This window comes from Heterocephalus glaber, unplaced genomic scaffold (assembly GCF_053883595.1).
Source record: "Heterocephalus glaber isolate CG9 unplaced genomic scaffold, H.glaber_assembly_v1.0 deba00000738, whole genome shotgun sequence".
Lineage (NCBI taxonomy): Eukaryota > Metazoa > Chordata > Mammalia > Rodentia > Bathyergidae > Heterocephalus > Heterocephalus glaber.
Window position 1 is genome coordinate 9485379 of NW_028258161.1, and position 27518 is coordinate 9512896.

A 27518-nucleotide genomic window follows, 5' to 3' on the forward strand; every position below is an offset into this window, starting at 1 on the left:
TATCATTCAACGCTGAACTATCATGGTGCAGGCGGGAGCATGGCTCTATTTTTATATCCTACATTTACAAAAAGAGAATTAAAGAAGAAAGAAAGAAAAAAGCTATAGAAGAACTTTTCAAGGGCCCAAACAACAGGCGAACTTATTCTGAGAACACCTGTACAACTGAGAGCTAAATGCACCATATTTTTGTGAATTTACATGGGGAAGGGGACAAAATAACTGAGGGAGGGTTTTATTTTGTTAATATCATTGCTAAAATATTCACGCAAATGGCTGCCAGTGTATTAATGTTGACACAAGTCAAGAAACATATAGGACGCATAAATGGATAAGCAGAGAAGGAATCAAGCTGTAGCGTTTTAAATACATTTTTGCTGATACATTCAGAAAGGACCCCAGAGAAAGGGCAATAAGAAAACACTGGTCTAACACTTCACAGGGTTTGCGATGACAACTGCTCCCACCTTGCAAGGTCAGCCTAAGAGGCTCTTTTCCCTTTGCTTACTGATGTATATAATTACTAGGTGTGTAGATTACGGCACCTTCACATTTGTGAGCCACACATTGACTCAATAATATCAAATGTTTTCTTCTATTTTGAAAGACACAGGAAAAAAACAGCAATGAGTCTGTCCCAAAAATAACTACATTAGAAGCAAGTAAAAAGCATTTTCTACAGTAGTAACACTCTAGAAAGAAACCCTAACAAAGCCTCTTCCCATTCCCAGAGCACATTAACTATTGGTTTTGCATCTAATTGTTGCAATCAACTTAGGGATTTGCTTAGGATGTATTTATTTACTAGAAAAACAATTCATCAAATTAACACAGACCTAAAATAAATAATAAACAGTGAAACTTAAAAATGAATGAGTAGGGTTTTTTGGTTGGTGGTAGTTTTGTTGCTGTTTTGGCTAAATTATTAACTGCAGTACTTGAAGGCTAAGGCAACTGAGCAAGTTTAGGGGTTGGGGTATAATTTATTAAAAATGATAATTAAGAGTATAAAAGCAATGAAAACAGAAAACTGCTATAAAGAACTGATTAACTGTGCTCACTGATAACCCACATAAAATAAAAAGTGATTGCAATTAACTACTGTTTGCCAACTCGGGACTAGGTGCTCACCAGTCGGCAGAATCGCTGATTGCAGTCTTAGCCCACACAGCGGCATCGGACGGCACGAAGCCCACGTCATCATGCGAGCTGGAAGAGGACTGGTCAGAGAGGTGAGGAGGGAGCACAGGCAGCTGGTCGTCCTCTATAATGACAGTGTCGTCCTGCGGCATGTTCACGGTGGGGGACAGCTGGTATTTACCTGTCCGGGGGAGAAAAGAGTGAGAGAAACTCTAGACACCGATTTAAGTGCTGTGTCTACTGATGTTAATTCTTGGCTGTATTACAAAACATCTAAACTTCCACACATCTGCTTAACTTACTAGAACAGAATTGAATTGAAGCACATTTATTTTTTATAAACAATTGTCGGAGACCTTGAGTATATTGCGACTTCTGATAGGATGGCAATGGGGCTAAGGGAACAGTGTGCAACTCCTCTGGTCTTAGGTTCCTAAAGGCAATGATGATCTCCAAAGTGTCTCCCAAGTTGTGGATACTAAGTTGCAAAAGTCCTTGGAAATTTTTACCAGGAAATGTAGACAAGCACTAGTAACGCACATCACCCACTCGTCCATTCACTCACTGGGCAACTCCCAAGTGCCAGGCAGGAGCAGCAGGACAGAATCTCCATCCTGAAGTGCTCATGCCCCAGGCGAGAAGGAGCAGACATGGCGGAGTGAGAGTGCTGCTGAAAATCCCGACATTCACTTGGGCCTGGGTGGCTTGGTACCCTGAGTGCCGGGAATCCCAACAGATGTTCACTTCGGAGTTGGTTTTGGAATGATGAATATGATCTTCTCCTCTGAAGAAATGATGGCATTGTGGACATCAGCAATGTCACCAGCAAGTGTATGATGAAGAAAGGGCCACTGTGCATTTAGGTGACATTTCAAAGATATGTATGCCCAGAATCAAGGCCTAGGGAAGGGCAGATGCCAGGTGTGATGTTGAAGTTAAGTTTAAAAAAAGGATCTGATTGCTCTTGATGTTTTGGGGCCATGACTGAAGAGCCTACATGCTTTGATTTATTCACTAAGGACACGGCGCTCGGGTCAGGAAAGATCCACAACTGTCCAGTCACTCGCAGGAATCTCCTCAGGTTCACGGATTGGCACAACCAGCATTCACACATCACACTTCCAAAGACAGAATTATATTTCAAGGTATTGAAGGCTTAAAGATGGGGTCCAAATAATGTCATATTTCCCCCAAAATCACTACAATTCTTGCAGCTTCCTTCCAAAGCCTTGTGCCACACTTCTTCTGAGCAGGAATGGGATGACAAGTCTGTGGTCCACGTGAACACCTTGGGGGCAGGGCATGGCCACAGGAAGGCCACCAGGACAGGACGTGACCTGGGAGCCTGGACTCCTAACAGGGACAGAGACCTGAGGACTTCCCTGCCTTCCTCACCTGAGGATAGAAAACTCACTGGAAGTCCGATCTCCAAATTCGTTACATCAGCTCTCCATGTTCCACCCAGGTAAAAGGCAGGCTGCGCTTTCCCAAAAGCTACCATGACCTTACACAGTGTGCACTTCTCCTTTTTATAAATTATTGTTAAAAACAGTACAAGAGCAATATGCACAGGGAGCTCATTAATATTAGTCTTGGATCTGCGTTTAAAAATAAACATTCATAATAAGAATGTTTGGGGAGGCATACATAGTCTTGAAGGATTTTATTAAGTGCAGAATATATTTTTCTAGACATTTTGGCACAATAATAACTATATGTCTTTCCAGGACAGCCCACAAAAGCAAACTTGCTGGAAATTTCAAACATTATTATTTAGCATCAACTACTTTATTACAGTAACATGAAGTGCTCATTGAAACTTCACTAGCAAAGTTTTCTAGAAAACCTTTCTACTTTGATATTAAATGCACCATTTTGACAAACTAGGAAAACCAGCAGCTTTATATGAATGGTCATGATATGATGCAAATCAAACATGACAAATAATCATTTGTCTTTCTTGATTTCCAATCACTCATTCCTCCCTACTCAGTTTTAGGATATCAGTACAGAACCCTATTCAGCAGGTAACACTCATAAACTAGGACATTCTAACACAGTAGGCCGAAGACATGTTTCCCTCTCAAGACACACACACCCAAAATAAAACAGTGTATGAAGTCATAAAACCATGGTTATCACTGACAGACACTTCACAGTGATGGCATAGAGGAGTGTGCCACAACACTGATAAGGTCCTCACCCAGGTATAACTCATTGAGGGCAGAATCACAAAATAATCATAGCATACAGATTTTAAGACAGAAAAACTAAAAGCTCTTGTATTGACATAATATATTTTGAGGGACAGCCCACTAAAAAAGAACACTGATTAGTTCATGTGATAAATCCTTTCTTTGTAATACATTGCTCTGAAAAGAAATATTGTACTTTATTTTATTTATTATATATTTATTTATTTTGGTACCAGGGATCGAACTCAGGACCTTGTGCTTATAAGGCAGACAGCGGCACCACTGAGCTAAATCCCTGGCCCCCGAAATATTATACTTTAAATGATCCAAAAGTTTATACACACATCCACGGCAAAAAGTCTCTCCAATAAAACAAGAATTGAGCATTTTTTCCCACCCGTGATTCTGGAGGCTAATATTCCACAAGGTGTGATTATTCATATTTTTCATCAATTTTCCACTTCTTAGCATGCTTGCCAGGAATATTTTTGGGCCATGGCTCCAGGGATAAACTGTGTTATGAACAACAAAACTATCTAACTATATATTCTACCAGGCTTTACCAAGATAAAACCATAATCTCTTAATTATGTTTGCTAGTGCTTGGGACATACGTCATAAGTACGAAACCTTCTAAGAGTGATTTGAGAAGCCTTTCATCTGTTTTTGATGGATAAAATATCTTTAATCCTCAATTAATCAACATCTACAAACTAAGAAGTAAACTAAGAAGACAATGAGATACAAAATGATTGTTTACTAAACATTTATTCATTGGTAAATTTACATAGAATCCAACACCATGCATGATACTGGAAACAAAAGGAATGAGGAATATTGTGCCAGTACTAGGACTTACAATGAAACAACATCAACGGCTCATTTTTCTATGTCAATTGCTAACAAAATGACAATATTCTGAACATAATCACTATTTAAACTCACTACAAATGTATGAACACTGAAACCACTGAGATAAATTCTGAAATGGATACAACAGGTTTCAGTTTCTGCTGTAAACAAAAATTTTTCTGATAAAAAGTTGGGGAAAAAATTAAGGTTCTGTGCTCCCAATATCAACTTGTGATGTATTTTATGGATTGACCATGTTGGTTAAATTAGCCATTGTTAGATAAAGTAGTCTAACAATTGGAAATGTTCTGTTGAATCTGCAAGACTACTGTAAAATTCCAAAGAGAGGAAATGTAGTCAAAATATATGATGTCTGGAAATATCCGGCCCTTGGTCACAGTTCTGATCTATGCCACCCACAGCCAAAAAGATAGGTTAAGTATGAGTAATGTGGGACGCACAGCCCAGAAAACCATACGTCCACAGTTTGGTTTGAAAAAAAAAAAAAAAGGTACAGTTTCAATCAAGCTATCTCACTTCTTCCATCTCTAAATCTCACAAATAGAAGTAGAATGTAGTACAGGATTTCTAAGGTTATCTCAAAGATGAACTTTAATTTTTAGATCAAAGTGATTGGCAGGATGGAAACAGGTTCTTTTTCTTTTCCCCCTGGCCTTCTGAGAGTAGTTCAGGACGGCCTTGTATTCACTATGCCCAGGCTGGCCTCAACTCAGTCATCATCCTGCCTCAGCCTCCAGGGTGCTGGGACTATGGGCATGCGCCACCATGCCCAGCCAGAACACATTCTTGAGATTATCAAATGCTTTTGCTTAAAGAATGAACACTTTTAATAGATGTGAATAAAGAATGAATCTCATGAATGTCACAAACGTCATTCGCACTTACTGTTCAACCTCACCATTCCCCAGAGAGAACTATTTCTAAAAAGAGGAAATACCCCAAACCAAAATACAGCAAAAATCATCATGGGATCTTGGGACTTCATTCTTTTATTTGCTAAGTGAGAAAGTGTGACATCTGACATCCTTCCAAGTAGAAGGCTATGCCTTTTTTGGTGTATTTTTTCAAAGCCTTTCTCTTGGGTTAAGTTCCCAAAGAAATGGATCAGAAGGCCTCAACATTCTCTTTGGTCTAGGGAATAATCTATGTGAAAATCTGCCCTCTTCATAAAAAATTAATCCCTTCTTCCTGTAATCACCAGGAATTTCAATACAGAGTTCTCACCCTACCAAACCAGATCATATAGTGAACACCACCACATCCATAGCCATCTACCCAGGAGAGATTCTAAATGTTTAAAGACAACCATTAAACAGAATCTGCCTGAGAAATTTTAATGTACCTGGACACTGTACAAATCAGTAAATACTGGTGCTACTCGCATAGGCTAATAGAAATTCAGTGTGGTACCGTTTTGCTATTTGGTGACCAAGTAACATCTCTTACAGAATTTCTAACTTGGAGCTTTAACTAATTTCATAAACAGTAGTTGATTCTTAGGGTCAGTGACTCTAGGATAAGGGCTGAGTAGACTTGAGTTAGTTCTCAAGTTTGCAAAATGCAAGATCGGTCAAATTTATCATATACATTTCTCATGGTAAAACTACACAGGATCCCTAGTTCCCAGTAACACACGTATAAAACTGTCTTAGTATGCCAGTCATAAAATGTTCATTTGGTCTGCTATCAAATGGTAATAAATCTGTCACCCTGGTCCCCAGGCCAAAAGAAAAGACCATGCACAGTACATCACAAACCATAGAGCTGGGAGAGGACCCTGTTACAGGGAGGCAGCTGGAGTGCAGGAGCTCAATCCATACATAGCAGAGCGGGGAGGAAATAATGGCAGCTAGAACACCAGCCAAGGAGGACTAACAATAGTCAAAGCTACCAAAATCTGCTGAGAGGCTACCGAGAAAGCAAAGGACTCCTCAACCCATACATATAGCATTTCAACAAGTCACTACGTGAAAACTTGGAAGGTTTTTTTGGTTTGTTTTTTAGTTTTAGGTTTTCGCCTTCCTCGGAAGCATCGGGGATTGGAGGCAGGATGCAGCTTACAGGAACTGGTGGACCAATGGTCTGATTCAGTATGGCAAGTCCTACGTTCCTATAATAAAGGGGAGATTACAGCGTATCACTTCGTATGCACACAGATCTAGGTACACAACACACACATACACACTCCTCTCTCTTAAAGGGGCTGAACTTTCATCAACAGAAAAGAATTCAACAAAGATAAAGTTTTACACCAAAGCCAGTAAAGTATGGAAAATCCAACAGCAGTCAAGAGAGTGATAATAAACAATGACTAGCGCCAATAAACTATGTAAAAAGCCTTCCCCCCAGTGTGTTCAAGCCAACAGGTGAAGCCCTTCACTGACCCTCTTACGCCAAGCAAGTAAAAAGAAAACTGCTGCAGAGTAAAACCAGAGAGTTGGCATGTACAAGTTCTACATGTAACAAGGTGAGAAATAGAAAATTAAGCAATTTTTCCCACTGAGAAAGCAAAGATTAGCAGAAAGAAAAATGTCCTAGTCATGTTGATGTATTTTTTTCTATCATGTCCAGTTCTTTGAAGGCAGAAATTGTTTCTTACTCATCTTCATGTCTAGTGCAAAAGTCTGTACATACTGTCCAGCCATTGGTATTCTCTCCATAAATACCATGGATGAATTAAACAAAGCATTGTTTCAATGAAGCTCCATAATGGAAACTTGAATTGTGTTAAATCTGTATCACGAGCATGCAAAATGGAGTTAAATTTGGGGTTTTACATTAAATGAGAGCCTTGTGAAAAAACATCGATAAGACAAATGTTTTACATCAGGTGTTATTTTAATCACAACTGCATCTTATGCCATAGATTTGAGAAACCTCACAAGCTAATCCTAAGAGGGGCAATCCTGTACCCGAGCCTCCTGTGATGGAGCGGGTGTTCAGGAACTGCAACTGTGAGGAGGAAGCTGCACTGCGCAGCATGTGCTCATCACCTCATTACCCACGGGGGCCATGTGGACAGTGAGGGGCCGAGTCCAAAAAAGGCTCCAGAAGACTAGTTTCAGGGTTCAAAGCTAAAGCTGGGAACATCAGAAGTGCGCTTAAGATACATGTGATCCTACTAAGGGCAAACCAGGTACATGGGAGCCTCGCGTGTAGACATGTGTGTCGATACGGGAAGACATACTCTTCCTCTCCCTCCAAGCAGTGCTGGGAGTGTCGTAACTATGCATCCTTCTCACCATAAACTATTCAATTCTGATTTTTCAAACACACTGCTTCACTCATCTCCAATAAGCTAAGAATATCTTGATCACTAGAAAACATTTCTTCCTGGCCCTTTTCTTTTTTGTCCTTCCCATGTGTTATGGGATCTAAAACTCAAACAACAAATCCAGGTATCGATTTACTCCTTCCACACGAATGCTTCCTGAGGGGTTATAAGGAACCTGTACTCCCTCCTCTTGCAAACACAGGCCTCCTGTACATTAACAATCCATTAATAACCTCTCCGTGAACCAGTGAGAGCACAAACAGGAGCTGAGATAAACAGGACACCTGACTCACCCATTATCCTGCTGAGTGCCACGTTCCTGCTGGGTGATTCGTCAAGCCCCTCGAGCCCGCTGTAGAGAGAATGGGAAATTCTCCGTTCTCTGTCATCCAACACGGTGTCAATAGGCAGCTCGGGTCCAGTGGGGCTCCCAGGTGACCTCAGCTAGAGAGAAGGGGAGCAGGGGAAGAATCAGTACTGGAGGCCCATTCTCAGTGGGGGGGAATTGTAACAACTTGCCCGAGGCCTGCATCCAACTGGGTACCAAATGAACTAGAACTTTTCACCCTGTACCAAAGTAATTTGTGATGACAGCTGTGCCTAATGACCAACTTTCTGTGCCACTTTATCCTGTGCCTCCCATGAAGTTCTGTCAGATTTCAACCATCGGAGGAAAAATATGTATATTAAAAGCTCCTTTTTTAATCTCACCTTGTTGCTTATTTTTTCAGTTTGACTGTTAGTATCTGTTGAAGTCGATTTAAGTTATAGTTTAATTTAGAATTCTTTCCTGGTCGCTGCTTTGTAAAAGGCATGCTTTGCAAGAACAGAAGCTGGACTTTCGCTGCAGTTTTTATGCCTACAGAACGCTTAATACATCCAACAATTAGCACAGGTTTGCATGTGTGTGGTGGAATTAGGACCACCTCTACTTGTCAACTGGGGTATCTGTAACATTACACTGGATCTGAATTTCTTTGGGTAAAAATTCAGAGCAATCATGGTATCAACTTCCTGTCACCTTTCAGTCTGAGCAGTGAGTAGCGGCGACAAGCATTTTAAGAATGTGCACAGTAATATGGAAGCTAGGACCAACCAAATATCATTAGGGAAGCAGACAAATTTATGTGTGAAAAACATGCAATCTACTAATGAGCCAAAAAACAAAAAATCATTTTCTATGACCACGAATTAAAATGGTATGTGGCATTCCTTAGAATACATTCTTTACAGAATTAAAAGAAAAGCCAGGCGTGTCAGGGAACACGCCTGTAATCCTAGCACCCGGGAGGTTGATACAGGAGGATCACTGCAAGTCTGAGGCCATCCTGGGCTACATAGTGAATTCAAGGCTCCCCCAGACTAAACAATAAGACCTTGTCTCAAAAAACCCACACATGCCGTAATGAAATAACAGGAAGAAGACATCTATGTTAGGAAGGCCCTGAAGCAATTCTGTGGCCAGGGGAAACAGAGTAGACTTAACCATGGCCCACAGTTAGACTCCAAGGCTGGGCCCAGGGACTCGGGCTGGCCAGAGGGGTTGCTCGGGAGCCTGGGGCAGGCAGAGCCTGCCCAGCTGGGCCCAAACCAGCATGCACATTTCCACAACTGCTGAGGCTCCTTCGCTGGAATAAATTATTTGTTTGAAGCTATCATGTGTTTAATATAAATGAGATATTTAATGAAGTTGCGAGTTGTAGACTTATCTCTCCCAGTTTGATAAGTACTGGGGAGATTTAATGCATTGCCGGGTCAACACAATTACAACTGGAAGCGCGTCAAGCTACAGGAGAATAATAAACTTGCAGAGCCAGTGAATTAGACTCAATAAGGTTTAAATTGTGAAATGAGGATTTGTTTTATTAGGTTTTTATTTTTGTTTAAATTGCCAATAACAATGGACAGCTTTACTGGAAAGTAAATTAAATAGTTAACGTCTAGGGTGTAAATGAATAAAAAAACATTTTGTGAAAGAATACAATGCCTAAACTCCAAAACACTGGGGAAGTAAAAGCAAAAAAAATAAATCACACAAATGAAATTCATCTTATACCATTAAGGAGAAGTCTGTTTTTAAAATTATGAGATTTTATTTTTCTTTCAGGCCTGTCACAGCCTAAATCCCTTACATATCATAAACACCTTATCTTATTGACAAGAGAAAGTAACAGATTCAAAGGTTTCAAAGACTATTCGTAGGCAAAACATCCTACATCATCCATCTTTAAAAAAAATATGCTGGGCATGGTGGCACATGCCTGTGATCCCAGCACTGCAGAAGCTGAGACAGGAGGATCACCTGGGCCATCTTGGGCTACAAAGTGAGACCTGTCTCGAACAAACAAAAATAAACAAAAAAAGCAGACTGAGCTGTGCTTTTCTCCTGCAAAATGGGCCACCTTTTGAGGCAGAGGATTAGGGCATGGGAAACTGGCTGGAAAGTGGGCGTGACCTGTTAATTACAAAGTCCCAGTTCACATGAGCAGAGCCACCTGTGCAAGGGGACCTCTGAACATGGTTACATCTTCCCCTGTGGAAGGAGCTGCTATCTTCCTACCTGTGGGTGGGCCATCACATTTCTCCTACAAACCAAGCCCAAATTTCCTATAGATTTACAAATTCCACAGATTTTCACCAACAAAAGCCCACACATATTCCCAGCTCCAGACTATACTGCACCTCTCTCTCGAGGGTCTGCACTCTATTTCCTTGGAAAAATTTGCCTAATAATCTCTTCACTTGATCTTAGCCAAAAGGCCAAGAAGCAATGCCTAATAATCTCTTTATGCCTCTTTAAAAATACATAAAAGTATGAGAGTTTTAAATGAGTGCATACATTAAGGACACTTGTTTAGCTGGACATGGTAGCCTAGGCCTGTAATCCCTGCACTTGGGAGGGTGAGGCAGGAGGATGGGTTGCTGTGAGCCTGGGCTACATAGTGAGTTCAAGACCAGCCTGAAATATATAGCAAGATCCTGTCTCCAAAAAACAACAAAAACCCCTCACACTTATTATCTAAATTTCTGTACATAAGTTCTGCTTGCTATACAATCATGTATGAGAGGTGAAACATATCCTCAAGTTTGCCAAAAATGTATTTACTTCAATTATAAAATTCTGCAACTTTCTGAATGACAAGACCTTTATAAACTTCCTTCATAAAACAATCCCTAAGTATTCCAAGGGGCTATTTTTAAAACATCAAATAAAGATTCCATGGAGGGGTTGAAGGAAGGGCTGGGCAGGGGTGAAAAATAAGAACCAAGAGAGACTATGTAAAGGTGCAAATTTCCAATGATGAATGTCATTATATTGTATACCTAAAATGTACCAATGATTAGAATGAATAATCGATAATGCAAAATAGGAAGAAAAGGTCCAAAGGGGTAGGGGTAGTGGGAGGGGCAGGGGAAAGGAAAGAAGGGAAAGGAAAAATGATGAGAAATGGAAAAATGGAAATAAAGTCTTTGTAAATAGGGAAGGGTGGAGGGGGTGAAGGGAGGGCTAGGAATGGGGAAAAAATAAGAACCAAGGTGCATTATGTAAAGGTACAGTTCCCAATGAGAAATGTAATTGTGTTGTATACCTACAAGGTACCAATAAAAGAATTTAATAAAGTGCAAAAAAAAAAATTGCACATGCAGGCTTTGAAGAGAAAGACAGTAAGACGTCTGTTCAGGAGGAGCCCTGCACTTGAACATTTCCAAGGAAAGGTTTCTATACCTCCCCTACCCCAACCTGTGTCTAATTTGCATCTGAAAAGAAAGATTTAAATGAAGGCATCCATAGTCTCCTACATAAATATTTAACAGAACGCACAATGCCTTTTAATTTCTGCAGTGTAAAAAAAAAAAAAAACTGATTGGGGTACACGGTTTTGTTTTAAATCTTTTGATAATTTCTTTTAGCTGCAAGAAAATGTATTTCAGGGAGTGAAATCTTCCAGGTGGCATTCTAGCAGCAAGAGGAGGCAGACCAATGCCCCTGTATTAAAATTAAGCTTAATTAGAAGAGAAAACCAAATAGAACTGCACTTTTCATGTCCTTGTCTCTTTGTGGCTGAAAGTGCAAAACTTCTGCAATCTAACACAATTCAGACTCCGGTAGCAGTTGTTGTTTAGCCCCTCAACTTTATCCTAGGACAGCTTTTCTACCTATTAAAAAACAAAATCAGGTCTAAACTGGACATGGTGGTGCATGCTTGTAATTTCAGCTCTCTGGAGGAAGCTGAGGCAGGAGGATCACTGTGAGTTCAAGGCCAACCTGGGCTACATAGTGAGCTCAAAGCCAGTCTAAGTAATATATCGAGACCCAATCTCAAAACAAAAAAAGGTCAAAATTAGGTCTAGGTTGAAGCAAGAAAATCAATACTGACATAAGTGTGATACAGTGTTTTGCTTAAGTAATTTGAAAGTGTTTATCACAGCTCCAAAAACTTCTCATTTTTTGACTCTTTGATCAGAAATGTAGTTCCCTTTGTGGTCGCCATCCCAAGGAAATCATAAGGTAAGTCAATAATATTCTTATGAATCATTCATTGGGTGTGGCCAGATGGCTAAGCAAGTGGGCGCGTCCAGTCAATCACAGAGATCCAGGACACAGGCGCCCAAACCCCACCCCTGGGACCAATCAGAAAATGCTATCTTTAATTCTCCTGGTGATCAAGCAGGTTTTTGATAGGTCGGCCTACATCTGACATCAGCCTGAGGAGTGGGGGTACAGAAGATGGCGGCCATTAACCAAGCGGCTGCTGTGCTCTGTCCTTCTCAGTGGTCCACTCTCTCTCTGAAGAGTGTTCTTCTTTTCTTACCTGCAATAAATGCAAAACCTTACTACATCTTGGACATTTCTTGTCCAATACTTTGCTCAGGACACCAAGAACCCGGAAAGAATCTCTAGAAAGAGTCCACAGCACTCCAGAACCCCACTAACACTATTATAGCTTTATTTAAAAGGTATGAAAATTGGGATTGGGAATAATCAAAATAATGCAAATATGGCATGTTTTTTGAGAAGGATATTCAAATTATATCTTGTTTTTTAACTAGAAAATAACAAATGCTTTTCAATAGTAAAAAACTGAGTGTTGCCCAATGAAAATGCTTTTCATTACGTTAAAATTTTGGTTTCCTTTAAAGAAACTAATGCAATTTCTGTGGGGTTTAGCAAAATCTCATTTTGTTAAAAGTATGCATTACTGGGGCCGGGGATTTAGCCCAGTGGTTCTGCCACCTGGCTTGCAAGCGGAAGGACCCGAGTTCAATCCCCGGTACCAAAAAAAAGAGAAAAGTACACATTACAGTACTGGGTCAGCTGACGTCTTTCCCATGAAGTAGGTATAACTGAGCACCTGGCTCTATAGCCATGGGAAAGCTGGCACAGGTGTTCGTACACTTATCTCATTAGCAAACTAAAAACCGCATTCTGGCCAGCAATTGGCAAGATCTTACTATTCAATATTTCCGACTTTATGAACATACTCTTTTCTGTTTTATCTCCAATGTGTCAACAGAGCAAGTGCTGACTGGCTGAATAATTAGCTTAATAAATGCATTCCTTAGAAAAGTGAATGACTCATACTTTCCTTTAAATGACGTATTGGGTCAGGTGGAAGTAAGTCTTTAAAATTGCGGGCACAGCACAATGCTGAAATTAAATGACATTTAACGTGGATAACAATTACGTACTGCAGCTAATGTCAGAAGTCAAAGGACAGGTAAATATGATTATAGCAACAAATAAGAAGACATTTTAGCTTAAGGGAGAGTACAGAGAGAGTTAGGTACAGTTCCAGGCTCTGTTTCCATGTAGGACCATAGCTAATTTCCTTCATGTCTCTATTTGGCAAGAGCAAGAATCAGAGAGATGAAATATGCTCCCAAGCCATTGTGCCCGGGCATGGCAGAACCCAGCTTTAACAGACTCTGTCTAATTCTAAAGCTCAGACTTTAATTCTGCATGGTACTGTCCAACACCACTGGGATACAAACTGCCTGAATGACCCAGTCACAGTCAATTAGATCCACAGATTGTGTGAGAGGGATGCGCACTGTGCTTCGAAATTCCTCTGCCACTGCCTTAGCTTTGTACCAGTTAAGCAAATCATTTGACCTCTCTGAATTTATTCTCCTCACATACAATGAAAAGAATCATAAATGATACCACCTTAGGCCCCTTCCTATTCTAGAATAGCTTTCTGATTCTAAGAGGATTAAATCCGGAGAAAGAATTCATCTTAAAGGAATCCTTGATGACTAAATCCCTCAACCTGGGGAACTGAGACAAGGCTTCCTATGAAATCACTTCTGATAGACATAATGAAATAACTGGGAGCTATGATAAATTATAGTCATTTCTACAAATAATAATTTCCTTAAAATATTTAAAATCAGCATAATTCTCAGACACGGGTTATTTTCCATAAATACTAAAGAAGCGATGCCAAGCAGCACTCCGAGCGACTCCACCCTCTGTCTGCTACAGATCTGTCCTTTGTGGAGAGTGATACCCACTTCTCTCTGTGCTTTGTGCAACCCAAAGCTGAAACCATGGGAAAGAATGTCAGGACTCAAAACAAATGTGTCTCTCAGAAAGTTACATCATGCAAAATACAAAATAAGGACAGGCCATTTCTGTTCGTTCAAACAGAAACGATGAATGCTTACAAAATGTTTTTCGATGTAGTCAAGTAAGAGCATTAAATCTAAGAAGGAAGGCAAAGGAAATCCAAAATCACTGACCCCAAATTCTTCTTGGTACCCTCCCTGATGGTTATTCTAGAACTCCATGCTCTAATAATACCCGAGTTCTCTTTTCTTTGAAAAACGCCACTGTTCGGGCCTGTTTCAGCAACAGACGGATGGGAACATGGTAGGCAGATGAGGCGCTGGTCAGCTCAGTGCTAACAATTCAGCAACATCAGGAAAGAGTAAACCACTAGAGTGCTGCTGGGTGGAGGAGAGTGCGTGGAGGCGTGGGGATCCTGGACACAGAGACCGGAAACCAGAAGGCTGTGCGAGTCTACTAGGAACGGAGTGTGACAGCTAGCAGGAGATCTACGGGAGAGCATCCTCCTCTCAGAAATGGCAGGGCTGAGCAGTGGGACAGGCTGGGATTCCGTGTCAGGCTTATCCTGGGGGCCCTGTGGTGGGTACCTACCCTGGGGCCAGAGAAAGCTCTGGAGAAGCAGATAAATGTCCCTTATTACAGGGTAGGGAGGCCTAACTGCTGTGGGTGTGCACCTGGGAGGAGGGGTCTGAGGCCCAACAGTGGAATACGAGGAGATTCCAGAGGCAGGAGCCACACACACAGCCTGGGCAGTGGAGAGGTCCAGAGTCGGCACCAGATCTCCACCTGCTCAGCCCGAAGAGATAGGAGACCTTGTGAACAGGTGCCTGAAGACACCGTGAGCATTTCCTTGGGGTGTCCGATGGAGGAATCTGGTGGCAGAGGAGCATTATGAGTTGGAAACAGGGTTAGGGGCTGCACTGGCACACACTGCCCCTTGGTACTCTCCCAGGGGCCCATCCAGGACTCCCTGTAGGTAGCAAGACCCAGGGTGCCGAAGCCTTCTACGCAGTGGCACAGCAGCGCACAGACCCCGTGCACACCCTCTGTGTCCCCCAATCTCTCCACGTCGTTTATAACCCTAACACAGTGTAAACCCAGGGTACCAGTTGTTGTACAGCAGTGTTTACAGTACTGAGGAGGAATCACAAGTAAATCTGCACATGTCGTACACAGACGCAACTTCCTTTCTCTAACGTTTTCAGTCTGCAGTTGGCTGAACTCCTGGGTGCAGAACCTGGGCACGGGGAGGACTGGCCGTGGAGGTGGTGACAGGTGACCAGGCATGGAGAGGAGCTAGGGACACGTGCAGAGGAGGAAACAGCACAAGGAGCCCTGGAAATCATGACAGGACAGCCAGGAAAAGGAGCCCTGGGAGGAGAGAGGAGCCAGCACCCAGTAACCCCAAAGTAGAAGGGGCGCAGGGATGGATGCATTCTGAGGATGAGGTGATGCTGAAGGGTTCCTGAAAGGTCAGGCTGAGAAACAGCTTCCAGCCAGCGCCTGCCCTGTGCTGCAGAGAATCCAATGTTAATGCCCGTCAGGGCTGGAAGATGGCACCCCTCGGGCAGCAGTTAAAGAAAACACCGAGATAGCAGGCAGCGCTGCCACGTTGAAAGGAAGGAACAACGTGACAAAGTACAGAAGTTTTCTCCTGCAAATCCTCATCTTCTCTCACATGAAATTAAGCATGCAGATGAGGTGGTGAAACACAGCTCTATGACATGGCCACAGACAGCCTTCGGGGCCAAGGGGAGTCCCAAGAGGAGAGGACTTGGGTACCCTGTTCGGACTTGAGGTGCATTAACAACAGGAAGGCATCCTGAGCCTGTGTCAATAATGACTGTGCCAGGATGTACACACACCCTTCCGGGGCCTCAGGGACAGGGTTTTCCTTAAGTAATATAAGTACAACAGCAGCAAAATCCTGCCTCACGCCTTATGGGGGGCTGAACTGAGCTCTTCTGTCTTCACATAATTCTTTAGTTAAACCCTGTCAGTACAAAAGGCTTCTCACAAGTATTACAAAGAAAGCATAGCACTCACGATAAGATTTTTTAATATAATTGCTTTATAAGCTTACTCTGTCCTAAGAAATAGTAATAACCAGCAATGCACGAAAATGGTACCATGAGGAATATTGAATATTAAAGTATATTACTGTCTACTGCAGCTGTTCCCTTAAATCACTTTCATTCACATGAATTCTTCTGTAGAAGTAAATGCAACACAGATATTTCAGTGGGATTCCAATTTCATGTCTTTTACAGGGCAACAGGGAATAAAATCAGTGCTTTCATCGAAACATTTCAGGCTGCTGCAGGTTTGCTTTGCTGCTGTTTGGGGAACAGGAAGGAATAATCTGAAGCAGAGGGGAGCACAGCATGGATCTCCAGGGCACTTCTGACACTTTGGGGCCCCTACGACTCTGTGCTTTCTGTGAGGGCAAACTTGGAGAAGGCATTATCAATTTTAGCTCATTTTTAAAGTGACTAAGGAGATGATCTTTTGCCCCATAGACTGTAAGTCCAGCACAGGAAGCAGCTGCATCTGTTTTCTGCCATGCTGCACTTCTGGGACTGAACACATGTTCTCAAGTATAGTAGATGCTCAGCAAACATCTGTCAAGTGGATAGCATCTTCCAGAATGGGAAAGAATTCAGTTCTCCACGTAAAAACGATCTAATATGGAAAAAAATGTGTCTTGGAAACTTACTGCTGAGCAGTCTTCATCCAGAACTTCACAGGACTTGTTAAAAGATCAGTTAATGATTTGAGAACCAAAAACAGTGCTATGTGAGGACATCAGTTAAAGGTGGGGACGTAGCTCAGTGGTAAAGCACTTGCTGAGGATGTGTGACTCCCTGCGTTCAATCCCTAGCAGCAGCAGCAGCGCACCACACACAAACACACGCACACACACACACAGAGAAAGAGTAAGTTCTCAGTCCAGTGAGCTTCTATATCAATCTTACGTGAATGGATGTCTGTCCTGTACTTTTCCTTTCTGCAGTGGTGAGTAAGTTTACACTGCTCTCTAGCAGACCATGTTGCCTCACACCTGTCACATAGCACTCTAGGAGGATGAGGCAGGAGGGTTGCCAAGTTCAAGCCTTGCCTGGGCAACCTAACAAATTAGCAAGACCCTGCCTCAAAATTTAAAAAAAGAAAGGGCTAGGGATGTAGCTCAATCCCCAGTAGGGAGGCGGGGGGGAAAAAAGCATATATTGTTATTTGTTGTAGAAATTCGTTTGTTGTTAGCTCATTCTATCTTTGGCAAGTATAGCAATGTAAACATAAATCAATGGTCCTTTCAAAATCAGTCCCCTCTAATCGACTCCCCACTGAGTCCAAGCATGCATTTGCTTTGCACAGTGTGATTGTGTTACAGGCTGAATGGCCATCACAGGACTTTACATATTAAATGAGATTTAAAATTAACAATACAACAATGTATGTATAATCTGCTAGTAATTTTATCTTCTTTGATTTTAAAATGTGGAGGTCTGAGCATCAACAAAAACAACAAAACTGCGCTATTCAGCAAGCTCTTCTCTGCAGCCTGACTTATTCTTATAGATGATACATATCTATAATAAATCCTCAGAATGTAGGTTTTCAGGATTCCAATGCTCATTACCAAAGCTATGTATCATTTACTTTTCACTTTCAAATGCTGTTTTCACCTATTCGGAAAAGTTGATGATCTCACCCTTCCCGAGGGGCACCAGGGTCTTCTGCTGGCTCATAATCAATCCCACACTGCACCAAACTTAGTTTCAGGGCAGGGGATCAAAGCCAGGGCCCCGTGCACTAGGCCAGGGCTCCACCAGCTATAGTGCCATTTAGAACCAATCTCAGGACCACACAACACCAAGCTCGGAAACGGCGGTCCCTAGGGAGGAGACAGCCCAGGAGGAGAAGCGGCTCCGCACTGACAGGAGAAAGTCCTGGGAGAACCCAGGCTGCTCCCACTTCACATGAACAAGTGCGAAGCAGTTCCTCCTCCCCAGGATGGCTGCATCCCGGGCCCAGTGCTGACAGGAGACAGCTGAGGAGGAGGGCAGGCTTGGGTGCAAGAGAGCTCAGCTGCTGCACTGTCACACCCAGTGCTACCTGCTGAGCTGGCACCAGGAATATTAGAACAGACTTAGAAACACCCTGGTCACACAGACAGCAAACTGAAAGCCAGTGGCCCTCAGGAAGCCAAGACAACACGGGGCTGCCCGGTGATGTCCAGGCACTGACCTTTTGCCCCAAGGTTAGGGCAGAAATGAGACTGGATTTCCAGGCGCAGTGGCTCAGGGATTTTGGATCTTTTACCTCGTGGCACTTGCTTATTCGCCTCGCCACAATGAGCTGAATCATCCCACGCTTGTTTCCTTCGGTGGACATAGATCTTCTCAGGGTTTCCATGGCATCTTGGTTTGTCTTGCCCAACAGGGATTCTCCATTTACTGCTATCAGCTGATCGTTCACCCGAAGCCTCCCATCCTGGGAAGAAAACAGGTAAAAGAAGTGCTGTTAAATAGTCTTCTATAAAAGAAATTCCCTTCCTTTTAGTTAAAAAAATTAAAACAAAGACAGGACAAAAGGGGGTTGGGGAGCATTAATCCGAATGGACTATGCCCAATTGAACACTAACATAATAAAATCTAAGCAGCCATTGTGGCCTGTGTCTATTTTAATCATTTATACATTTGTAAATCAAGTCATTACCATAATCTGTTTACCAAACAGCATACTAATTCAAAGGACACAAAGTGATTACTTTCTTGCTTCCAGAAAAATCCACAGAGGTTATTTACAATCCAAGACCGGAGAAAGCTGAAGACAATTAGACAACTACAGCCAAGTGGCCCCTTAACAGTCAGCCAGGAAGCTTCTCCAGGCTGAGAAACGGAACTAGTGACAGACAGGCGGGAAGGAGGGGAAACATTAACCTGTACTACACGCAGGACCTATGCTAAGTCTCCGCATGGATCATCTTCCGGTGCCTAGCTTGGCTAAGGACTCCTTTCCTGAATGAGCATCCCTAAGATTTCCCCTGCATGTTGCTCAGGGCTGGGGCATTGTGAAGAAGCCAGAAAACATCTGAGTGTGCTTTAAAAACAGTGATAAGATGGGATTTAAACATTTCAGTCAGTGGGCGTAGGCTTATAAAGCTGACGTGTGCTTACTTTAGATGCTGCTCCTCCGTTAATAATGGACTTGACAAAGATCCCCAGATCCGCGTGGTTCTCTTTGGACCGGTTACCTTTGACACTGACACCCAGACCGGCCGACCCTGAGTCATTGAGCGGAACTTCAAACGTCAGAAACTCCCTGGTGCCATCGGGCGTGAGAACAACGTCGTCCTCTTCGGCTTTCTAACAAGGAACAAAATTGCACAGCACATTTCATTCCAATGTCTCTCCCCCAGCTAATGGCTTTAAAGACCTGCTAATGAGCAGCTCTTGGATCCTAACAGACAGATCTCCACCCCGCTCAGCAAAGAGATCCATGCAATAGTGCTCTGCACCTCCAGATGATTTCTAGAACCAGCTGCTCATATTTCCATGAGACATGAAACAAACCTACACCCAATTCTTAGAAGTACGGGGGGAAACGCAGCAGAAGGACTCATGATATTGGAGATTCCTAGAATGTGAGATTATTTGGTTGTGGGTCTGTTTATATATTCTAAACCACAAAAGAGAAACAGTAATGAGAATGTAAATAAATAAGCATGATTTGCTTTCCCACTGGTTGTCATTAGAAAGTCTCAGTGTTATTAATGCTTTAATGCTCCCTACTGGTGTATGTTTTTAAATCTCAATAACAAATCCCAATGGTAAGAAGTCAATAGCAAAAGCAATTCAGGTTTGGAGACACTGAAGAGTTTTAACCTCCAACATCCTTGAGACAAAGGAGAGAGAAACCACATCCGGGAAACATCTTCTAGAATATTGTATCTACATAATACAATGAATACCATTGAAGCACTGTTGTTGTATTAGTTATATATCAAAATTTAACTTCATGATTATAGTCACCAAGTACAAAAGGAGCCTGCTTCAAAATACAACACATGTGGAATACGCAAATTCTTGTTTACTCGCCTGAAAAAAGAGAGGAAGAAAGGAAAGCTTAACGTGTACCCCAGCGAAATGCAGCCAGGGACACATCTGGTCCCTAAGCAGTGCCCTGCCCCAGAAGAGGAGGCAGCCTCCTCTGCAGCCCCCTCCCGTCCAGACGGCCACCTCCACAGGAGACAGCCCCCTGCTTGGCCTCTGCTTTCCAGCTGCATAATGGACACGCGGAGGATCGGAACCCAATGCCTCATCCAGTCCTGTGACCTGTTCTGCTCTTGTGGCAATTTTGAACTATTTCTCCACCAGGATCTACTCAGATGGAAGATGGAAAAGATAGGCAGAAGGGAGACTCAGGACATCGTGATTTTAAAATTGTACTTGGAAGAAAACTTCAACTTCAGGACACAAAGTTACCCAAGGTTACCCACACAGTATTTGTACTCATTCTCTTTGCTCCCTGCACATGTTCCTTTGGGTTTTTTTCTTCCAGGCCCATCATACTCAAATCCCTTAGAGACAGTTGATAAGAGAAAAAGAAAAAAAGACAGTTGATAAGATAAAGGGGAGCAACCATCATCTAATTAAGATGAAGAAATAGATTCAAAGGGATCAAAAATGTTTTTAGACAAAGTATCTCAGGTTACCGAACTCAAAGAATACCTCCCAGATCATATATGCATCCCCAAAGACAGACTACAGCGCTTCTCTCCCAAGTGCCCGCACTTTGTTTTCTCAGCGTGTACACCTGTCTTTGCTGAGTAAAATCTGTCCATGCCTCTTACTGATGCACCCTGAAAGTCCTTTGTGTGACCCTACTTGGAAAGTTGGGCTAAGTCCCTATCTCTCCTCTCCTTCAGGGGACTCCCAGGGTCCTGTCCACTGACAGGGGGTACACAGTCAGAATGGAATAGAATGTGTGTTTCAAAGACACTGCTATAACACAATTTTCACTTACACATAAAAGTTGGCTATTGTAGCCGATGTAAAATAGGTTGACTACTTGTTTTCTGTACATCCCACCAGATTTTTGAGATTCTAGAAGAGTCAAACTCAACAAAATAATAATAATTTTTAAAGGAACTTGGGGATTTCATATGTAATCTCAGATGTCTCTGCTTAAAGAATTTTTGGAAGTCTACAATCATATACATGTCTATGCACTTCCAAAAATTATATAATTGTTTTAAATCATCATAAAACAACAATATACTATTTTTAAATCTTCAGATCCATAAGTTGGATTTGTGAAGTGACATTTCTAATTTACTAATATTCAGTGTTAACATTTTACAAGCATCTTTTGAGGGCAGGGGTCGGTTCCAGGCAGGGTCATAGCCTGAGCCCACAGTAGGTAGGAAGTTCCTAGTAGGAAGGTCCTTCCTTCTCGAAGGACCCCGATAGTCAAGGATAAGACACACTTCAATAAAATAAAACTGTTCATATTTAGAAAAGGATATCACTAGTGAATACAAAATAAGAACAAGTTGAGAAGCTACAGGGCAATAGCTAGGTTTACGTAAAGTAAAATACATTTTAACATTAAAGTCCAAAGAATGCCTAAACTTGCACATTATACTTTCTTGTATTTAAAATATTCTCAGAGAACAAGTATAATTCAAATGGAGCTCATGTATTGGAGATAAATAAGGATCAAATGCTCATTTCATTATCATACAGAAGTACCATTAGATGCATGTTTTGTTCTCTACTCACCAATGTTCAATTAACCTTTTTTATTTTTATCCATATGGTTCAAAACAATTAAAGAGTACTAAATCATGACTCTGTGTGAACTAATGGCATTACCTCAGTGCAAAATCTGTTATAAATATGTACCACCCTGGGCCTGGGGATGGAGCTCAGTAGTAGAGCACTTGCCTAGCATGAGTGAGGCTGTGGGTTTTAGCCCAGCACCACAAAAAATAAATGAATCAATGAATGAAAACTTATAGGTAAATTTTGCTAACTGAAATACTAAATAGCATCGATATAATCAAAATGAACTACTGTCCCACTCTACTCGAAATCTGAAAGGTAAATTCATTTTGCTGATCAGTATTTTTATATGGAAAAAGGTACGTTGACAAGACTCCATGTCTGGGGTGTTCCTCGTGTTTACCTGCCTCAGACCCAGGGGGCTCTTAACTGTCCCTCCCTGATTCGGTTCTGCAGTTGTCTTTTTCGTGTTTAGTGATTTTGACATTTCCATAACATTTTACAGAGACTTAAGTTCTCATTTTTTCCTACTTGAAAAATGAAGCCCAGGAGCTGACTCAATATATGAAGACAAATTCTAATCAAGGAGGAATCACTTCCTGGCTGGCGTCCTCTTAAGGATGACGCACTTTGTGTGGGATTCTGTCATTTATCATTAAGACTGAAAGGTACAGGGGTCATTTTCCTCGATCCTGTCAAGGCAAGAGCATGATTAGCATTAACAACACTGAAGTGCGACAGTGGACACTGCATTTGCTATTTCATGATTACTCCATCTGGTTCTTGACTTATGACTGAAATTAACACTTAGAACTTAATTCTCTGCAGAATGTTAAAACTTGGGTCTTCGAAAACCATTTCAAATGTTGCATTAATCTGAGAACTTTCACATCACCCTAGTAGGGCAATCTCTACATTCTGCCATAAAGTATGAAGCTCATTTTCTATCACTTTATTACTCGCTTTGGATGCTGTACCTTAACAATGGTTTCTTGAGTGTTTTTCTGCAAAAATCCATAAATGTGTTGTCCCCAACCTGCGCAAGTTGTATGCTTGGTCCTATAACGCAAGCACATGCGCCACATCCATGTATTACAGCTTCAGTGGTTTTTTCCCATCAATCCAACCTATCAGTTCTTTCTTTACCCAATTCCCTACTGGCATTTTGTCTTTTATACCCAGAAAACAAAGGGCATCTTGCTAACCATCTTAGAAAGTGGAAGTGGACATTATAAAGGCTATTTTACTTCCCCATTACCCTCAGAAAAGCAGAACAGATGCACGTGTCTATCTGTAGTGAGACGGAAAGGTAGTGCAATGGCCTCCCTGATGGCCCAGCGGGGTCCCCGTAGCCATAAGGTGCACTGCCCACCAATGGCTCTGAATCTGGAGTCACCCTGAGGCTCAGAATGGGAAATGATAGCTGATCGTGCTAAAGAGCAGGAGAGTAAGCACACAAAAAGTACTATGAACCTCCGGATGTAAAGATTTTGATAAGAATATATAAAATACTGTGGAGAGGCAACAGAAACATAGTCTGTACACACACGAGACCATAAAATGATGAAAATGAAAGCAGGATTTGATTCGGGGCTCTACAAAGATATAAACGACTCAGCAAATATCAGTCCATTACAATTCACCTGTTTCTATTCTGACATCTATGCTACTCCACTGAATTAATAATGAAAGGATGAACTTCTCCCATACTGAACGGAAGGAACATGAACAAAGCCACTCATTAAAGACAGGTGGGCCAGGAAGTGCCTCTGTGTACAAGGTTCAAATCTTACTTGCAATGAAAGAGAGCAAATTAATCAACAAAAATTAACAACTTTTTGAAGTTTTTCTTTAATGACAAAAATAACAATGTAGGTATGGTGAATGAGCACATTTTTACGCTGCTGGCAAATATATAAGAAAGTACAATTTTTTTTCAAGCTCTTGCTAGGTAGCTGAGGCTGGCACTAATTTGTGGTCCTCATGCCTCAGCCTTAGTGTGCTGAATTACAGACATATGCCGCCACAGCTGGCTAAAAAAGTCTCTACAGTTTGCATATTGCCTAATCTAAAAATGCTGCTGTTAGTAGGATTATTGCCTAAAAAACTGTGATCATGTACAAAGATTTATCTGTGAGGATGCTGGTTTAATTAAACAGATAAAAATTGAAAATAACACATACGTGACACACAGTAAATTAAGATATACCTATACAGTGGAATACCAATCAGCTAATGAAGTGTCTTCAAAAAATACTTAATGAGAATAGAAGAATAATTACATCTATGAAATTAGGTTTTACCCTGTGAATTTTCATAATTTCAGTATGTCACCCACAATAAGCCTCAACAGTCTATTTTTATAAATTATTTAATGTCTGTCTTCCTATGCCAGTAGAAGCTTCACAAGCAAAGGATTTATGACACTCATTAGTTGTGTCTGGGACATTTATTAGCTACAGGATGAGTATCTGGACATCATATATATTAACTACATAGGTAAAAAAGAAAATGATGGAAAAAATACACCAAAATGACAACACTGGAGTCACAGAACAGCAGGTGAGTTTAATTTTCTCCTGTTTGGTTGCATTTTCTACAGTCATACAAATTGTATGACTTTTGTAATATAAAAATCCCACAGTGCACCATTACTTTAATGATCATGGGAAGACACATGCGTGCACATGAAACACGTGGATGCATGGGGGAGTGGACAGCAGAGGGTGGACAGTGAGCAGGGCCAGGCAGGGCCTTGGGAGGACCAAGGCCGAGTGCCCGATGACAATGACAAAGCACACGTGCAGGGCTGGGATCACAGCATCCTCACCCGTCACAGGAATTTTACCGAGTTAAAAGAACACACTCATTCAACACCTAGCGATTGAACGATATGCAGGCACTGCAGACATATTAAAACAACTTTTCATAGTTTAAGAGGAAGATTTTTAAAACTGACAAACTTTTTATTTGGCAAAAATAATGCTCTGATCATATTTCCATAGGCCCTACATTTTGACCTGTCTCTCCTCAGATGGATGTTTACGCACACCACTGGTGCTGATATTTTAAGATTAACCAGGCTTACGTAGCATAGATAAGACGTCACATCTGGCTTTACTGTGCTTTTTCCTAATTCAAATAATGCATGCCAACTAGTTGTTTTTTAAGATTTTAAATTTTTCCTGGATAATAAGGATGAGAAAATAATTTACAGCTACTGTTTACCCCTAAAACTATTTATCCTATCAAAGAAACATCACACAAATCCAAATTCAGTGACATTCTCAGTGTAATTCACTCTTGAAAAGTGAAAAATAACTAAAAGAAATGTTTTTAAAAATTATTCCAAATTAAAAAAGACTAAAGAGACATAGCAACGAAAGGCTATTCATGATCCTGAGCTGGAAACCAGACCTGAATTATACTCTTGTGTATTATTTAGTTATTAATCCCTATATTCCCTTGTGCTATAAATGACATTAATTTGTATAACTGGTAGTTGTTAAACCACTGTCAATTCTCTGACTTGGAGAACTATAATGCAGTTACACAAGAAAATCTTTTTGTACTTAACCTATACACACTAAAGTATTTAGGGATATGGGAAATGACTTATTCCCAATTCAGAGAAAAACCATGTAGGGAGAAAAGGGAAGGAGGAGTAGAAGGAAGTAGAGTAGGAGTAGAAGAGGGACCCATGTTCATAGCAGCACAGTTTGTAATAGCTAAAACTTGGAAACAGCCCAAATGTCCATCAACTGCAGACTGAATAAAGAAAATGTGGGTTTTCTTAATAAAATGGAATACTACTCAGCCATAAAAAATGAGAAATTAGAGACATTTATTGCTAAATGGATGTACATTGAGGCAATACTCTTAAGTCAAATAAATAGGACACACATGTGTAAATGCCGAACAGTTTCTCTAGTGTGAGAAACTGAAAGTGTAAATAAGGACTAAAAGGTATGATAGATACTGTAAAACAGGAAGAAAAGATCTAAAGGGGAGGGGGAAGTGGGAGGGGTAGGGGAAAGGGAAGAAGGGAATGGAACTAATATGAGAAAATGAAAAAATGGAAAGAAAGTCTTTGTAAATAGGAAGGGATGGACGGGGTGAAGGGCAGGGGAATGGGGAAAAAATAAGAACCAAAAGAGATTATGTAAAGGTGCAAATTCCCAATGATGAATGTCATTATATTGTATACTGAAAATGTACCAATAAAATTAATTTAAAAAAAAAAAGAAACTCGAGGTGCTCGGCATCGGACTGCTGGGGTGAACCTGTGATCAGCTCGCAGCAGTTTCCCAGAGGAAGCCTCAGGTCGGGAGCCTTTACCTCCCCTCTGTGCACTCCAGGGCACACCATGAGTCCACAGCTCTGGCCTGCACGGTCTGCGGAGGAGGGCATCCCCAGAACCTGCACGGTTTGGGGTGAAGAGGTGACAGGTCACGAATCTGCTCCTCCCTTAGGCCCCCACCTGCTGTGTCTGCTCAGCTGTCCACTGCCCAACATGACGGCCACACTTGGTCTACCAGAAACGTCAGATAAATGCACTGCAAATGATCATGCGCATTGCACTTCTAAGTAGAAGTTAGCCTTTCTGAAGTTAGCATCTCAAGAGTAACCCTGCAGTTTCCGTGAGGAAAGACTGAGAAGCATTTTTTAGAATGCAATTTGAATTCTTTTTTTTAAAGACAAGGTCTCACTATGTAGTTCAGTCTGGCCTCAAACTCACTCTGTAGCCCATGGTGGATTGAACTCACAGCAATCCTCCTGCCTCAGCCTCCCCAGTGCTGGGATTACAGGTGTGTACCACCATGCCTGGCACATTTCAAATTCTTCAAATTTAAGCTCATATTGCATCTTTTCTCTAGAGTCCGGTATCATCTGTTTTGTTTGGTTTTGGTTTTTGTGGTACTGCAGAGTGAACCCATGGACATTACCACTGAGGTGTATCCTTGGCCTTTTTCTATTTACTTACTTACGTTTTACTTTTTAGGACAGTGTTGCTAAGTCACTGAGTTGTCCAGGCTAGGTTCAAAGCTGCCACCCTCCTGGCTCAGTCTCCTAGAGTGCTGGGGTTACACGGGCCACCACACCTGGCCCCCGCATTGCTCTAAAGCTCTACTTCTCCCCAACAACTCTAAGTCAGTTCAGCACCAGTTACATTTCAGGTGGCCCCCACTGAGTTTATGAGGGGCGCTCAAGATGGGCCACATGCATATTATAAATATACATATTTATTGTTTTTCCATTTTTAAAAAAAACTTCACGTACCAAACTGTTCCACAAAAACCCAAAATCCAACGCTGAGGAGAAGCAAATTCTACACTGCCTATGTTAAACTCAAACAACCTGACTTCATTCCTGGTACCCAAGATTTGGGGCACCCTAACTTCAATTCTTTTTGCAATGCTTTAAATAGGAAAATATTACCACCAAAGTCATGGATATTGGTAAGATTAAATAATTTCCATAAAGAGCTTAGCACAATAACAGATGAATAAATGTCAGCCACTGATATTACTGCATTTTTATAACCATGTTAAATATGAAAAGCCTCCCTCCCGCCCACCATCTCTGGCCTCCTGGCTGTGTTGGTACCTGGTTCCACACTACAGAGGCACAGGGGGTCATAAAGGCCATTGCCCTGGGCTCCAGAACATAGAGCA

General features: G+C 41.6%; 1 protein-coding gene across 23 annotated transcripts in view; it reads right to left on the reverse strand.

Annotated features, from left to right (window-relative positions):
* Positions 1–27518, reverse strand: part of Pard3 (par-3 family cell polarity regulator) — a 605457-nt gene that overhangs the window by 214405 nt on the left and 363534 nt on the right. For all 23 annotated transcript variants that reach the window (XR_015449461.1, XR_015449462.1, XM_087206780.1 and 20 more), the window contains 4 exons: positions 19234–19422; positions 18377–18547; positions 7776–7926; positions 1132–1321 (listed from right to left, as the gene is read on the reverse strand). Coding sequence is in view for 21 of the 23 variants with exons in the window: in XM_087206780.1 (XP_087062906.1) it covers positions 1132–1321; positions 7776–7926; positions 18377–18547; positions 19234–19422 (701 nt within the window). In the remaining 2 variants the exon portion in view is untranslated. The remainder of the gene's footprint in view (positions 1–1131; positions 1322–7775; positions 7927–18376; positions 18548–19233; positions 19423–27518) is intronic.